At 38.7% G+C, this 18,101-nt stretch overlaps 1 protein-coding gene across 1 annotated transcript in view; it reads left to right on the forward strand.

The window, feature by feature from the left end:
- LOC121646338 (calsyntenin-2-like) overlaps positions 1-17,487 on the forward strand; it is a 311,928-nt gene extending 294,441 nt beyond the window's left edge. The window contains exons 13-17 of the mRNA XM_041995254.1: positions 4,704-4,874; positions 4,947-5,092; positions 8,430-8,553; positions 13,962-14,146; positions 16,314-17,487. Coding sequence (XP_041851188.1) covers positions 4,704-4,874; positions 4,947-5,092; positions 8,430-8,553; positions 13,962-14,146; positions 16,314-16,517 — 830 coding nt within the window. The 3' untranslated portion in view covers positions 16,518-17,487. The remainder of the gene's footprint in view (positions 1-4,703; positions 4,875-4,946; positions 5,093-8,429; positions 8,554-13,961; positions 14,147-16,313) is intronic.
- Positions 17,488-18,101: the final 614 nt, after the last annotated feature.

An 18,101-nucleotide genomic window follows, 5' to 3' on the forward strand; every position in this document is an offset into this window, starting at 1 on the left:
GCCACTAATGGTAATTCCAGCTTTGGAGCTAACAGTTAAGTAAGTTAAATTACACTTTAAAGAGAAAGTTAAGAAATCCAGGTCCAATCAGATGCAGCCTAATTCACTAAAACTGAAACTGTCACTTTATTAAATACACATGTTCAACTCGTTGGTAATGCAGATATCTAATCAGCTGGCTGGTATGAGTTTGTCAGAAACTGCTGATCCGCATGGATCCAACATGGACCCAACATGGATCCATCCTGACTTGTATTAACACTTCAGTCTGCTGGTGGTGTAACTGGGGGGGGGTCTTGGCCCACTTTGGTCCCCTTAAAGCCAATGTGACCTGGTTTACCCACCACAGCCTACCTGAGTATTGTTGCTGACCATGTCCTTCCCTTTGTGACCACAGTGTAGCATCCTCTGATGGCTACTTCCAGCAGGATAATGCACCATGACACAAAGCTCAGATCATCTCCACCTGCTTTCTAGAACATGACAATGAGTCTCCAACACGTTGTTCAATCTATGGCCCAATATTTAAGGCAGTTCTGAAGGAAAAAGGGGGTCCATCCCAGCACTAGAGGGTGGACCTGATAAAGTGCTGGCGATTGTAGTTTTGAGTAACCTAGAGAGGGAAAGTTCTGTGTTCCTCAATAACAACTTTTAAAAATTTTTTTTTTTTATCTGATCCAGTGAACAACAGTCTAAGTGGCCTGAGAATATTGGCCTAATGTCTTTGACACAAACAAAACTTTTTAAGATCTCATATCATCAGTGCTGCGGGTCAGTGACTAAGCAGCTGCATTTGTTTTACTGAAACCCACTGAATAAAGGTGTGTACAGCCCTTAGAAGCTCAGCCATGAAGTTCCACAGCTGGAACTGCAGCCTAAAGGACTTCTACAAAGCACAGAATTCAGGGTCTAAATACTTTAGCATAGCATTGTTTTAGCTTCTTAATTCATCCAATGAGATTGATTCTCCACCTGACGATCAAAATTGCACCCCTGGTTTTCAAATGTGCAAGCGTGAGCAGACTAACCTGAGCAGAAAATAGCGGGTTTGGGAAACATTTTTTTAAAAATCTGTCATTTCTGTAAGAAAAATCCTTTCACAAAGGGTTCACTTAGAGAATTTAGGACGATAAATTAGTTTGGCCCAGACCATTCCACATTTTAAAGCATCCCTCAGGAGGTAATTGACCGAGGATGAAGTTAGACCTGAGGCTTCATAACCTGTATGTTTTGCATTATATGTATGTTTTACTGTTGCCTCTGGGCCAGGTCATTATTTAAATAAGGGCAGGTAAACTTCCTGGTTAGATATTGGTAAAATAAACAAAAACAATCTGAATAAGAATCAGAATAGCTTTTATTATCATCATCGTCGTTGTCATTGTGCTTTGGATTATGAAATTTGGTTGGTCTGCACAGAAACAGTGTGAAAAAAATCAAAATAAGATAAGTACAACAAAAAGGTTAACAATGATTAAAATGATAAAGAATAAACAAATATGAGCACCGACGGGAAGGGAGCGATTCTAGAGGAAGACTAGCAGGAGGGAACCTCCAGGAAAGGGGCTTCAGTCTGTCGGGGAGTGAGAGGACAGCACAGAAACATCAGCAAACACCATAATAATGGGCAAAGAATGTCAATGTTTAAAATTAAGTCATGAATTTAACATATGTTTCATCAGAATGGTTACCATGGATACGAGGACAGCTGGAAATGGTGCCACTATTCAGCCGTGTTTAGTAGTCAATGGAACTTCTCCACAGCTCAGATTGTATTTAGCTCAATGACCATGATTATAAAAAGATGGTTTTCTGGTCTGGACATCTTCAACTGAAAAGAGGTTTGAATGCTCTTTGTATTCTAGATTTTATCTCATGAAGTTATTATATTAGTGAAACTCTCCCAAAGAGCAGGATTAGTACTTGGAAGTACTTAAAACCTTTAACAATAAATCCTTTTTATACAATCTTAATCTGAGAAGGAACATTACTATTGCTACGTAATGGAGCAAAATATAGCTAAAAAGTTAGACTGTATCTCAAAAGTAAACTGGTACTTTTCCCTTAGGTTGTTACACCCTTCAGAAACCAAGTGCCTCTTATCACCAGTAGTACCTGCAGTGTAAGCAAGAGCTCTTTTTGTCAGATTACCTTGCCAATATGTTGAGTAATTTTCCTCCAGTCCAGTACATTCCTCTCCACTCAGATCTGCAGGTATAAGCTCCTCAACAGTTGCCATATCCGCTCCTCTTTGTCACTGTTGAATTGAAAAACTCCTCCTGCTGAGTGAGGTCTGATGCTACCAGAAGTCTCATCCCATCGGTTGCACTGCCTTCACCGGTGGCAAATGAAAACGATTAAAAATCCCAGCAGCTGTAGTCTCGTCCAACAATCTGACCACAGAGGCAGGAGCCGCCCGGCTCGGCCCCGAGCACTGCTGCTGGCAGTCAATTAGGAGCAGATAAGCAGAGCGAGAGGGAGGCTTTAGCTCTCCATTGTGCATAATGTACTGTACGGAGAAAGAGGAGCAGAAAGTGGCATTGCTTTCAGGAGTCAGAGAAGCGCTTTCAGCTTGTGAAATAGAGACCACAGCTGGGAGGAAGAGATTAGCTGGAAACTAAAGAAAGACACAGAAGTGGAAAGAAAGGGAGACAGAGAGATTGAGAGAGTTTGTGTGAGTGGCAGAGGTTGTTACAATAAAGTTTCATAATGGCCCAATTTGGTTGTTTCTTGAGGCTTAAAGGATTCAAGATAAATTGCACATTTCTTTTACAGAGCATGCAAGAGCATGCAATAAGTTTCTTTTGGACCCTGCTAATCGCTCCTTTGCCCTCTTCCATGCTTTGTCTCTCTTTCATTCATTTGTCTTTCCCTTGAGCCTACTCAGCATTGCCTCTTCGCCCTCTTCCTGTACCAGTCCTGTGCAGTATCTTTTCAAAGCTTATTCTGATGCCTTTACTCAAACCAAGGTCATTACATCTCCCTTCAATTTATCACCTTTAATGCTCAAAATTTTGACAAGTTTGCTTTAATTGTCATCTTCTGTTCGCTCTCTTTCTCCTTTGCTTTGGAGTTTTTTCTTCAGTCTCCATTTCTTTAATCCTGGCTATTCTGCCCTCCCAGTCTCTCTTCATCTCCATTCTTTCCTTTGTGAGTTGGAGCAGAGACAACGAAAGGCTGGAAAAGTAATTGGCACAAATCATAAACAACTGAAGGAGCATTTGGAAGCTTTCTAGGTTAACTGGTCAGTAACATGACTGGGTATAAAACAAGCATTTCAGAGAAGCAGAGTCTCTCAGATGTAAAGATGGGCAGAGATTCGTCAAACTGCGATAAATTGCATCTAAAACTTTGGAATAATTTCAGAAACAAAAACCTCAATGTAAAATTGTGAAGACTTTGAAGATCCATTCATCTAAAGTGTACAATATCATTAAAAGCTTCAGAGAAATTAGAAGGAATCTCTGTGTGCATGGGACAAGGCCAAAGGTCAGAACTGAAAGTGGAGAAACTGAAGTTAGTAACTTTACAGTAAACTAAGCTTCACATTGGTCAGGAGAAAATCACACATTGTCTTTGAATCAGTTTGAAACAAATCTCCACTGTGAATATTATTATTTTTATTAGTCAGTCAACTATAAACAGAGAATCAACTCTGTACATTGCCATAAATGTGTTCAGCTAACATGTTAGCAGTGTTCACATACCTATTCATCCAAAAGAGCAACATTAGCATTAGGCAAAAGTTTTTAGCAACTTTATGTTTTCCTCTAACCCTGAAAAGAGGCATGTCTCTATCTGCCGCTAACTTTATATCTGTATGCTGTTAGCCAGGTAATAACAAGGACAACTTTTGAGTTGCTCAAATGAAACATTAAGCTAATAAAAGCTAAAAAAAAATGCTATATACACTATGAACCATGCCCCTCTTCAATTAAAGCAATAGCATAAACCAATGAATGCTTAAATACAGACTCAGTATCTCCCTTTTGATACAAAAACCTTTACCAGTTTTGATATAATTTAAATATACTGTATTTGCTACTGACCAAAATAGCCCCCTTTTAAATAAAGAAAGCACATTTCTGTCTCAGCCCACTGGAAAGCTGTTAAATGGGCACAGCCAGTCACCTCCCCTGGGAACCCACAGCAAGGGAGAAGACTTGGTAGGAGTGAGATGTGGAGGCTCAGCAGACTGTCAAAGAGCCCCCCAGCACCCACACAGAGCTGCAGAGATTCTCTGTGAGTCTGAAGAAATGTGGTCCCACAGAAGTTCATGTTGCTGCCTGTGTTCAGAGAGTTCATGGGTAATTGGACTCCAGGAGAAGGAGAAGATACTGCTGTGTCTGCAGCTGTTGAGGTTATGACTCCTCAAAGAAGTGGCATTTCCTTTTAGATATTTTAGTAATGGTACCAGCAACTGGATTGGTGGCCATTAAGTATGTGTTCATTGGCAGCAGTGGTAGAATACTTTATTGTTAGTTTTATTCATGATATGAGATGAGAAAAAATTAAAAAGACATACATGCAGATATAACCACAATGCACTTTCAAAATAATGGCTTCAAGTCTAACCTTTAAAAAAGAAATTATCCCAAATATAAAGGTTAAAGTGCTAAAACTTCCTTTTATCCAGGGAACCCAAAACAAAATAAGTTGTCAGAAAACTGCCGTAATGTGTACATGTGTGCATTTATGTTTAGCACGTCAACCCGGAGTGATGGAGGAGATCATTCATAACTTAGACTACTGTGACATCCTGGTGTTGGGGGAGGAGCTAAGTCCAGAACAAGAATCTCTCCAACTGCAGCGAAGCTCTTTGCTTGGAAAACACCTGGATGCCACCAACTCTACCTCCGGCATGTCTATATACGGTAGGGGGACCACACCAGAGCTGCTTCTTAGTTGGTTTCATTCTGCTAATCTTTGGCTGTTCCTGTTCTCAGGTGTTGACTCCATGGCAAACTATGAACAGGTGATCCGACTGGTGCGCTACTACAACTGGCAGCCTGGACATCTAACAGAGAGAAGGCTTCGTCTCACCTGCTCAGAGCTCAACGGACGTTACACCAGCAATGAATTCAATCTTGAGGTCAGTCATCCAAAAGTTAAATGACCCACAGAATTATGACATAATTATCATAATTACACTAAAAATAAACCAGAATATTCATTTGAAGCAATAAACACTGACTGGGTGCAACTGAAGATAACTGAATACCTTAATAGCATTTGTTGGGATTTTTGCCATTTTCTTAGATGTACTGAATTGTCATTAGCCTAGACATTTAAATATGAATGTCTAATTAACTGCTAATTACAATAAAAATACTTACTTGTCCCTGTAGAAGAGGCAGCATGAGATAGATGTAATACAGAATCTCTTTGCACAACATAGGAAACAGCAATGATAACATGCATCACACCAAAACCACAGGGAGAAACTCAGCTAGAATATCCCACCAAGCATTGACATCCTAATGCAACATAGTCCAAACCCCAAACAATTACATGGGAATGTAAGAAGGACATGAGCGCCATCCCCTTTCAAACAAACAAACAAGGTGAAAGCAGAGACGGCTGATTACAACAATGTCTGTCTCATCTCTGTGGGACAAAAACTCTGAGCTAGCAGCCAGAATCAAAAATCATGTCTCACTTTTGCTGTTTTGTGTTCAAAAGTTTTATTGCAGCTCTAAGAAACTCTGCTAATGTGTGCTAATGTCTGCTTAGGACTCTGCCTCCGTTACCCTCCATCACTGGTGGAGGTTATGTTTACAGCGGCGTTGGTCTGTCTGTCTGTCTGCTAGCAACATAACTCAAAAAGTTATGGACAGATTTTGATTAAATTTTCAGAAAATCTCCGTGATGGAATAAGGAACACGTGATTACATTTTAGGGGTGATCCAGATCCTTGTCTGGACCCAGTAATTTCTTAAAGAATTTCTTACAGGCAGGGGCAAATATCTGGAAACATTTATCTTATTCAGGTCTTTCACCAGTAAAAACAACAGGTTACTGAAGCATAACATCATTTGATTTTCAGCATCAATCCTCATCGATTTTTCTTTTATTTTCATAGAGTTTCCTTTAAATATGCCAAAAAGTTGTGTTGTGATAAGCTGCAATAAGCATAGTTGTTCCACAGACAACATGAGAACATTTTTCATAAAAGTCCAGAAAGACCTTTGAGTCCTTCAAAATAGTCAACAACTTGTTTAGATCATTTTGAGACTGATGTGTAAAATATTTGTTATGATTTTACTGTTTAAAACTTATAGTTGTTTTTGTATAAATGCTAAAAATAGAAGTAGAAGAACAAACGTCTGTTGGCGGTTTTTGTGAAGTTCTCAATGTTTTATGTGAGCAGCTCCTTCACAGTGTGATGGAGAATAAACACGAGGGCATTCGTTCTGTCCTGCAGCTTTTTCTAGCCCTGACACTGAGGGCATCAGTATAACTGTTTGAAATTATGGATCCTTTTCTATAAAAAACTGATGAAAAAAATGTAAAGTTGCACACTTCAGGGTTTGTTTTAGGGCACTTCAGGGCAGCTGTTCATGGTCACGTGACCACCAGGTTATGACATAGGTCTGTGCTCTGTGTGCTTCTAGTTTGAAATGAATCATGAAGGTTCTGGTAGTTTCAATGGAGATAAAGGTCTACTTTGATTCAGTCCTATATGAAGTATTTACTGTTCCTATCATATACTATCTTGAGCTTTAATTCTTTCTGGATCCTCATGGTGTTTCTTAGGTGAATTTGGGGGCTATCTCTGGATTCTCCTGAGTATTGATAGAGGTGTCCATCAACATCAGCCAGTGGCTTCCTGAGCTGTTTACCTGTGTGACACCTCCCTTAAACCATCTGTAAAAGTGTTCAGGTTCCCTTTTTTAGCTTACATTTTTGCACCGTTCCTCATCAGACTTTACTTTACTAATTCCTAGATTAATTGGGCTGCCATCCTATGGTTTTCATTCAAAGTAATCTGGTTTTCTTCGAGTAGGAGATAACCATTTACATTTTCTACTGTGTCCCAGGTGAATTTACACTAACACAGTAACACTTATCTACAGCCTTTAGTTGGGAAAATATACTTAATTTATTTTGGATATGTCATTTCAAACAGGAGGCAGAAAAGATAAGACTCGTTAAGAAGATAATAAAATAACATATGCAGTGTAAATGTAAGAAAATAGCACACAGCATGAAATTAACACATGTATTAATAAAAATTACACATTTGTTCATCAACAATAATATTAGCAAGATTTTTTTTTAAATTATGCTGTTTCAATACAGAGTGGAGAGGCAAAGAACTCAAACAGGCAAAGGTGACTCATTTCTTGTGTCTGGCAACAACCGTGTCTTGTAGAAATGAACACTGTGTTCTTGCTAATCATCCACATGCTAGCAGCTTTTTTTGGTACTGATATGGAACATTTCTGTAAAACACTTTCCAAGTGAAGGATTTCAGCTGATTCCATCTGGTATCGTTTATATGTGGACAGAAAAAAAGAGTTTTTCACATTTAACGTCAGATTGTATACTGCTACATCACAAATATGGGCCAGCGTCCCCTTTCCTGTTCACATGGCAACAGTGGGCCTGGCCAAAGTAGTGCTGATGTAAACCTTGGTTACAGGACATACAAAACGAAGTTGGTGGGACAACTTTAAAAATGAGGTTGCTTTTCCTGAAGAATGGCAAGAGAATTTTCAGATGCAGGACGACACAGTTGCACCAAAGGCTGGGAAAATGTTATGAAATCATCAATCATTCCAGACAAAAAAAAAAAAAAAAAAAAAAGGATGACATTTTTTGGGGGGGTTCAGGGACCCAGTTTGTACAATACCTGCATTCATGTGCCTTTACCTTAAACCAGGGGTGCCCAAGTTTGGCCCTCGAGATCTACCATCCTGCAACTTTTAGATGCAACCCTTCTCCAACACACTTGAATCAGATGTCTTCTGCATGTCATTCAGCTCTACAGAGACCTGGTAACGAGCCAGTCATTTGATTCAGGTGGGTTGGAGAAGGGTTGCATCGAAAAAGTTGCAGGATGTCAGGTCTCGAGGACCGGACTTGATCACCCCTGCCTTAAACATTCAGGGCAAATTTGAAATAGGTGCTCCAAAAGCACCCCTTTATCATTCAGTTTGGATAAATTAACACTCAAACATAACCAGTCAGTTAAGTTTTGGGGCACAAACTACTATAGTACCTCAGCAGAAACTTTCAGGCACATGTTGTAAACTGTTTACGGTTTCAGTGTGTCGGTGGGCAACACATTGTTTCTGTTCTTGTTCTGAGCAAAGATAAACTTATTTAAGCCTCATCTAGTTTTCCTTTGAGGAAACAAACTATTTCACAAAAGTTTAAGGAAATCAGCTGCATCTGAATTTGTTCCCATCTGCCTTCTGATCCAGGTGAGCGTCTTGCACAGTTCAGAAGCCGGTGTGCATGTCAATCACATGATAGCACCGCCTCAGTACATGCAGGTGGCCCACCATCCATCTATGATCAACGACCTGTACCCCAGCCATGTTTCAGGTAGGAAAACACACATTTGGATTATTTACCATTTTACTAAATAAAAGAGGTAAAAATAATTTTTTTTAAGCTAACATATTACTTTTTTGTCATGTTTTCTACCGTCTTTATCAACAAACTCTCTAGTGTGTGTGTGTGTGTGTGTGTGTGTGTGTGTGTGTGTGTGTGTGTGTGTTTGTACAAATATCTATTTTGAGGCATTATTCATGTGAAAATAATAATAATTTTTTTTTTTTCTGTGTGTTTTATTGTTGAGTTTGATGTATTGACCTTGACTTAGAGAAACTTCTTCACCTGAAGCTTCCAGAGACAGTGGTGTGTCACCTGTAGACATTTTTAATTAAACTCCAGACTGGCATCAGTTAGCCTGACAACTGTCATATTATGTGTCAATCACTGAAATATACCTCCATTTCTTTAGAAGCATCACCAAATCTTTCTTTAGGTATCTAATGGAACAGAAAGAAAAATATTGTCCCAGCCACAAATTCTCTTCCTCTAAAAATATCCATGTTGCTCATTTATTCATAATTTTTAGGTTGAATTAATGTGATTGAAAGGTCAAAACTGATTTGATAAAACTGATAGAAACAAAAAAAGGAAATCCACACTGATGAAAGTTGAAAATCAGACTCAAGACCCAGTGATTCTGTGGAAAAGAAGAATAAAAAACATGTCAGTTATCCATTTCTGGGTGAATGTGGCAAGATTTAAAAGAAACGGCTTAAGTCTGTTTATCACTTCTGCTTTTTCTTCATCAGTCATCTGAAGTAAGGAGAATGTCTTAAGGAGGAGAGGCATTGGTCCTAATCTATCACATAAGATTTAATTATTCATCAGACTTTAATGGATTCTACTTAGAATCCTGGAGAGTTCAGTGGCCAGTGCTGTTAATAGCCCAGTAAGCTGGCGGGACTGTGTATGAAAAGGAGGTCAGAAGAGCACAGAGGGTGGAGGCTGGTTGGATAAAAAAAGACATTTCCATTTGTGCTTTCCAGCTGATGTATTTTGGCACATGTGAATATTTCAGAATCAATGTATGCATATGAGTGAATGAAAGGGAAAATGTGTTCATATACAAACATTCGAGTTGCTCTCAGGGGCGGCATCAAGCCTCATTCTGAGGAAGATCAAAGGCCGTGGATTCGGTGTCAAAATCCACAAATGAGACTGAATCACATGATCATTTGAAGAGTCTTCTGAGCCTCCCCCTCTATAAATACACACACACACAGGCACAGAGGACAGGCCCACAGAAGTCATGCTATTTCAGTCAGAAGTGAGAAAATATGATTTAGTTCAAGAAAAAAATCCCAGCGGAGTGTGTTGTCGTGTTGAAAAATGAAAATGTGGCTAAGTACATTTATACAGCATGTAGACATGGTGTATGTATGTAGCATGTATATATGTGTGTGTATATATATATATATATATATATATATATATATATATATACATATATGGTAAATGGACTTGTACTTAAATAGCGCTTTTCCAGTCAGTTTGACCACTCAAAGCGCTTTACACTACTTATCACATTCACCCATTCACACACACATTTACACCCCGATAGGCACATCGGGAGGCAACGTGGGGTTAAGTGCCTTGCGGTCAAAAGACGACTGCTCTTCCCCCTGAGCTACAGCCGCCCCAGTGTACATATATATATATATATATATATATATATATATATATATATATATATGTATATATATATGTGTGTGTGTATATATATTTATATATATACTTTAGTTAAGAAACAGGGATTGGAGTTTATCTTAGAATAGGGAGGAAGGGAGATAAAAAGTGTGTGTGTGTGTGTGTGTGTGTGTGTGTGTGTGTGTGTGTGTGTGTGTGTGAGTGTGTGAAAGAGACTAGAATCGAGTGTTTTTTAAAAATTTCTATATTAAATACTTTTGTGTTTTATATGTTTTATATTTATTGAATTTTAATATAGATAAATTGTTTTTATTATGAATTGTATATATTATATCTTATCATCATATATTATTTCATTATATAAATCTGATTGGATAAACTTGTATGGGTCAAGGTTCCACTGCTTAATGCATCAGAGGACTGTGTTAAATGAAAGCGTTTAAGGTAAAAACTCCTCAGCCCATGTGGCTATATTGAATATGGCTTAAAGGCTAAAAGATCACACACCTCCAGTAGTGATTTTTGTCCTTTCCTTTACACACTGGCATTTCTCCAGACGTCTTAAATATTGTCACAATATTCTGAAATTCAGGAATCTTTTGGAACTTACTGATGATTCTCTGACCAGGTTTGGCATAAAGTGTTACGGCATGATCCATCTTTACTTTTGCTCTTTTACTCAAACGGTAGGGGTAATACATTCATTTTAATCTTCCTTGTGTTGGCTTTTTGTTACAATCTCTTATGTTAAAAGCTTGTTCTTGACTCATGTCTTAAATCAGCCAAAATATATCATCAAAACAATGATTTAGCATCAGGTTTGTTTTTAATACCTTGGCTAAAATATTGCTTTTTGCATTTCTGGTGTTGCTAGCTTTAGCATGCTAGCTTTTTAGCATGCCTAGCTCACAGCAAGAAGGTCGCTGGTTCGAATCTCGGCTGGGGGAGTTTTGAACCTCGAGGGTGGTTCTCCCCATGTATGCATGGGTTCCCTCCGGGTACTCCGGCTTCCTATAACCGTCCTGAGACATGCATGTTAGATTAAAGGATGACTCCAATTTCTCCCTAGGTGTGAATGGTTGTTTGTCCCCTATGTGTTGGCCCTGCGATGGACTGGTGACCTGTCCAGGGTGTACCCTGCCTCTCACCTGTTCATGCTGGGATCGGCTCCAGCTTACTGCAACCCTTAATGGACTAAGCTTCACAGAGAATGAATGATTCCAGGTTTCAACTCCTCTCTTTGTCCCAGATGTGGACAGTTTGTTGCTTTAGTTTCATGAAACTACATCCAAGCAAATTTTAACACCTTCCCAGGCGTAAATTTGCAAGCCTCCCTCCAGATCAAGTCTGACTGGAATCAGTCAGTGACAAATATTTTCGTCCCGTTTTATCCAATGCCTAAATTGTCATAGTTTTTGTCCTTATGAATTAGTTTTTCTTTCACTGTCACCATGTTTTCAGAAGAACAAAACTGACGTCACTGACGACGATGACAAAAAACTCAACAAACCTAACACATTCTGATTAATTAAAATAATGCAACTTTAAATGACTATTTTCTTTTCACACTATACTTTAGTGTCCCAAAGTTCACTAGCAGCTTCAGTCTGTTAATCAGAGTTTTTCACCAACAGCGGCCCTCTAATAAGTTGATGAGAGAAATTATAGTAAACCAAAGCAGTTTCTCTGTGCTGCAAAAAATGTCATGAGCTCAAAGGTGCTAATTGGCAGCAGAGAAAGAGGTAAACTGTAGAGTTACATTTTGACTTTATCTTTTTGATTTATCACATACAAGTGCCACAAATCATTAACACCATGATTAGAAAAAGAAATTCTTGTTGTTCTGATTAGGGATTCACAACACATATTTAGTCAATGGAAATAAACAGGCATCTCAAAAGAGCTATGAAAGCTAACCTCACTTGATCAAAATTGTGAAAATAAGACAGAAATATGATCCAAAAAGCAACAGAAGGAAATCAATATGCACGATAAGTAATCTGTATTAGAGCCCAGCGTTGGTACTGAGATCTGCAGGTCCTGCTGGACCCAACACAAATTATGCAGGAGCGGGTTGTTTTCAGCTAGCTGTGGGTGAGAGCGGGTAGCTAAGAATAAACAGCAGGTCCTAAATCAATTATCATTTAGTGTCTGTGGACCCATTGAAGAAGAAAGACACAGTAGCCTAATACCAGAAGGTCATAGCAATATCCTCTTTCTGCACAGTAATCTTAAGTAAGACAGATGTTTGATTTATTGTATATTTTAAGAAGCAAGTCAGATTGTGTGTTTTTAGCATGTCCCATGGTTTTTGGTTACTTTTATGCTCTTCTTCAAATTTAATGTGATATTGATTAGAGGCTCATAAATATTTTGGGGTAGGATGGGTATTAGACCTTCAGCTATGGAAAGTGCCCCAAAGTATTTCCTCTTCATGTCAAAGCTGAGTAAGGAAACAGTGGATACAGATAAAGTTAACACGACGTCCCAGTAATATATTTAGGAGTTAACTTTACTAACAATTACTGTGAGAAAACATTGATATTTAAAGATTGTTTCGTTTATTAAGACCTCAAAGGAAAATACATGTCCAACTTTTCATTACCACAGAAAATTGTCGTCACCATGGTGATCCGTGGTGGAGGTTGAATTTGTCGAATATCCATCCATTTTCACTGTGGTCACATTTACACTGTGAGAAACATAAAACATGTCTTACGTATAAACTTATTGATTGTCCTCTCGGTTACACGTGAACGTTTTTGTATTTCTTGTTGCATGAACAAGAATATCTCTTCAAGAATTAAACGAATGAACAAGACCAAATTTAAAAACTTTAATGTAATTTATACTCTTCTCTTTTTTGTTGCTGTCATTTTTCAAACTATTCCAGATCATCCTTCTGCCATCTTTTCTCAGGAGTGCAGACAAACACAAAGATGGACGGGCCAAGCAAAGACAAAATTGGCCTAATTACATGTTCGTTAAAAACAGAAAAACATGAAGTGTCTTTTTCCGGGGCACGTTAACATTAAACCACTGCAGTTTGCTGCATTTTAATAATGCATTGCCTTAATTATTTATAGATAAATAGATTCAAAATTAGACCAGTCCACCATAAGTAGACTTGGAAAGAGTATAAAGCCAAGTTTTTGATAAACTTACCTCCAACAAAGTGATCACTAAACAGCTGAGAGCGTTCTCAGTTTCCAGGTAACTCGTTTGACAGCGGCAACCTATTTAGCCGTTGTTCAGGGTCAGTAGGCAGCAGTCTGTAAAGTAAAATCCCATTCTTGGGGTGTTGATTGGAACATCCAAAAATGAATGTAGCCTTAGTTTTTTTCTTTTACATGAAAAGCTAGCTGTAGAGCTGAGTCCCATAGCAATGCACCTGCTTTTTTATCTTTTTGCCACCCAAGAGTGCCGCCAACGTGCAAGTCACGTGATCAGTGACTAAATGTGAGAATGGTCCATAGGTAACACAATACAAAGACGACCTCACAGGATGTATGAAATAATACATACTTTCTCAATCCCAGAGAGAAATTGCAGGGTTTTTTGGAGTTGTTTTTTTTTTTGTAGTTACAGATACTAAAATTTATTTATACAGAAAAGCTCAGAATCTGCTGTTTTAAAATGATATATTTGTTTCTTAAATGTCTCTTAAAACTACACTAGTAACCACGTGGCTGTTTTACTTTTAAACTTTGTCATTTTTACCCATCTGTCATCTCTCATCCTGTTCCCAGGCGTGCCGAGTGCTGCCACTGTGGTAATCGTTATGTGCATCGCAGCCCTGGTGGTGGTAGTGGTGCTGGGCATATACCACATCCATGTGACCCACCAGCAGGAGGTGAAGCTGACGGAGATGGCAAAAGAGGCAGACGTGGTCTGGGATGACTCGGCTCTGACAATCACCATCAACCCAATGGAGGTAGGAGGATGTGAAGGTGGAAGGACGCTGTCAGGCAGGAAATGAGAGATAAATTTGAAATGGCTGAGTGTTGGTGACAGGGATGTCTACAGAAAAGAAAGACTTACACAAATCCCTGGCGAAGATGTTATTAATTACAGGCTAAATCTACATCTATGTTAGATAGAGATGGGATTTATGGCTCTTTGAAGGGAGCTGGATCTTGAGGAGCTGTTCCTTTCAAAGAGCCATTCAAAAGACATTGTGTGTTTTTATTCTTATGTTTTTAATCATGTAAAGAACTTTGTGTTGCCTATGGCATGAAAAGCACTTTATAAATAAAGTTTGATTTGATTTGATTTGATGAAGGCAGTGTCAAAAATTTGTATATAAAAAGAATGGCTCACAAATGAATGGCTCACAGCTGTGAATCGATTCCCATCGTTCATTTAAAAGAGTCGTTCAAAAGAATCGATTCGTTCATGAATGTCACATCTCTAATGTTAGACATATGTGGATCTTTTTGGGTTTGGGTTTTTTTTAAATAAGCATTTATTTGTGTTCATTTTTTTGACATATCAGGGTTTAATAGCTTTTTATAGCTCGATATTGTTCCCTCTCATTCTCTGTTCATGGTCCTGAACACTGAAACAAAGAAATGAGGAGATTTGCATGTCATTATGCAGAAGAATGTGGAAGCAGATCATTAAATCAAATAAAGCTGGATAAATTTAGTTTTTCATCTGAACCAAGCGGGCCAGCTCAGAAGGTTCACAAACATCCTAAAATCTTTATTATATCAATTTAAGAAAAATTAAATTAGAATAAATCTTTTCTTATTAGAAAATAAGCCTATAGGATTTACAAAAAAGAAAAAAAAAAAGTTTCTATGCCGACATGCTGTGTCAGTCATCCATCACCAGTCAGCATGTGTCCCCTTTTCATTCAGCTCAGCTGGCATCCCCACTGTGCACTGTGTTGTTGTGAAGCGTGCATGCATGCTGCAACAGTTTGGCTGCTCTTGTCTGCTCTGTAGAGAAGCACTCCTCTGGTTTGTCTCAGACACTGAAGCTCAGTCACTTGTTTCTGACATGGAAGCAGAGAGCTTTCTGCTCCCATCAGCACTATCTGGGATTGCTGCCTGCATGGTCCTTTTTAAATTTGAATTACCCTGATTCTGATTGGTGTGCTGCTCAGATTTATGAACATGGAAACCAAAGTCTAAGCCAGCTTCTCATATTTGGGCCACTTCTGGCCCACACAATACTTGACAGGACTGTAACTGAGCCATAGGGTGCTTTAAACAATTGCTTAAAGGTGGAGTGTGTAACCAAATCAAAGGTCAATGACAGAAAAATACATTAGTAAAAACTGTGTTCCTATTAGTGTCTAATTACTTTACTAAAACAACTATAATATTTTTATTCTCTTAGAATGAGCCATTTATATCTAATTGCCATGGGTCCACATAAATGGCAACTGCCATAATTCTACCACCATTTTTACTACGGTGTCTCTGACTGGACAAACAACTCTGTGTGAAGCGAGAATCTCAGAGCTTTAAAACTGCAGTGCCAGCTAAGTTTGATAGGTGCAAAGGCACCTGAGGCCACTGGATCCACTCACAGATGAAAACATATTAATGTCTGGAAGCATTTTGGCCACTGACAGCCACCGTCCTTTCACAACTGTGCTTGGCATTTCAAATCCAGGCTCTTTGCCCATCTTTACAACTATATGTCAGTAATTCTTACACACTGTACCTTTAAGAGTATTTTTTGATTGATGAATAGTTATTGATTCCCCTTATGATTAGTAGTTTTTCGTTTCAGGATTGTGTACCACTGAATGATGTAATCATTTCACAGAATTTTGCTTTTCATTTCAGATTATTTTCAATCTCCTGTTAAATTTTTGACATTAGAAAGAACTCAAAGCTGTTATTTAAGGGTTTCCAGACACCTAAAATTCCCTGTATTTCACACAATGATTCTAACAAATCTTAGCAATGATCTTGCTGGATAGTTAGTGGAAATATATAGTTGAACCACCCCACCCTAACTTCTCTTTTTAACTTGGCCACCCTGTTAAAATGTCCTTTATACGCCCCTGCTGCCTTGTTGCATTTACACAACTTTGTATTCCTACCTCAAAGTTTCTGACGCGCAGCAAATGTCTTAAATCACAGAACCTGGAGGGGCCCCAGGCTGCAGAGGAGGAGGTGAGTGAGGAAGAGGAGGAGGATGAAGAGGAAGAAGATGATGAGGATGAGGATGACATCACCAGCGCTGAGTCTGATGACAGCGAGGAGGAAGTGGATGTCCAGCTGCCCAGGATGCAGCGCTCAAGCAAGAAGAGTCAAAGCTGGGACAAAACAACAATATCTTACTGAAACACACACTCACACTCCCTTTCTCTCTCAAACACACACACACACACACACACTGCAATCAGATGATTGAAACAAAAAAAAAAAAAAAAAAAAAGACTTTATTATTTTGATGCTCTAAAAATTAGGCATATCCCCCCTTACTGGAACATTGCACCAAAAACACACATATACATATACACACACGCAACAAAATAATGTAATCTTAAATTTGGGTGAAAACCTCATGTTTTATAAATAATGTGACACTAACTGTTCATCAATCATCCATCAGGAACGGTTCACTAAATTTATCTCATCCCTGAGAGTCATCTCCACATTGCAAACAGGCTTCGGTCAAATCCGGTTGTAGATTCAACTTTGCTCCATACATTCACTTAAATGTGTCAGATTTCACCGTGAGATTACTGATGTCCCATGTTAAAAATGCAAAACAGCCTTTATTTAAGTAAAATAAGTTGCGAAAGTAATGAAAATGAAACTATTTTTTGGTTTGTATACTTATAATTTATCAGTCTTTATTCAAGCCAATGTGGCAAATCCAGGTGATTTTACAGAAAAAAGCATATTTTCAATGGAATTCAAAAACAAACAAAAAAACTACAAAAAAAGGAAGATTGGTGGTCCCTCGCAGACGTTACGTTCAACTAGCCGTGGGGTCTGAGTTCTGGGTTTTTGGGGGGAAACAGAGAAGTCTCCTTGTACATTTTTATATGTTCTCTTGTAAATATTGAGTATAGTACGTGACCCTTCCCCTGACCACATGATCACAACCCCGTAATTTCACCTAAACAACATACACGTCACCTGGTCATATGTATGTACACAGCCTGAACCCTTAGCCTGCAGAAGCCTCTCCATCCCTGGGTCCTCTGTGTGTGATTCTAGCTCAGTGTTCAAATCAGGGTTTGTTCGGGTAGGTGAACCACAGCCGAGTAGTAGTGGGTCAGGCAAGAAAGATGCTTGTGTGTGGGAAAAAAAAAAAAGCAAGTAATATAACTCTAAATAATAAAATAAAAAACTTCACTGCTCTTGCCTCAGGTGTGGTCACAAAAGTGAGAACTTCTAGAAATCATCAACTCTACTCCTGTTCACGCCTGCTAGTTACTAATGCTGCATGAAAGAGTTAGAAAGTACAAAACCCAAACTTTTTGTATGGGTTTTGTACCAAAAACATGTGTTCCAAAAACACAACCAACAGTCCAGATTGAAAGAGAGAACTTCCAGTGAAAAATACTATTTATATTTAACCTCAATGCATCAGCACACATGCATTTGCAAAAGACAGATAACAGCAACTTTCCCTGTGTGTGTTGTAACCAGAGCTCTGTTCTGTAGCATCCAGTCATCTCTGCTGTACCGTCCACAGGCAGTAAACTTCCAGACTTTCCTCCATTTACTGGATGTAAAAGCTTACAGTACACAGAAGGATACAGCTAGAGTTAAACTTGGTGGGGTTTTACTGAGTCACAGACATCTGCAAGCTAATTAAAGTTTTGTCTGTGGTGGACTGAGATTCTGCAGCTCTAAAGTGATACCTGGTGGTTTTCTAACATTGCATTTAGCCTCCTTAATCCTTTAAGTTCA

Source organism: Melanotaenia boesemani, chromosome 9 (assembly GCF_017639745.1).
Source record: "Melanotaenia boesemani isolate fMelBoe1 chromosome 9, fMelBoe1.pri, whole genome shotgun sequence".
Classification (NCBI taxonomy): Eukaryota; Metazoa; Chordata; class Actinopteri; order Atheriniformes; family Melanotaeniidae; genus Melanotaenia; species Melanotaenia boesemani.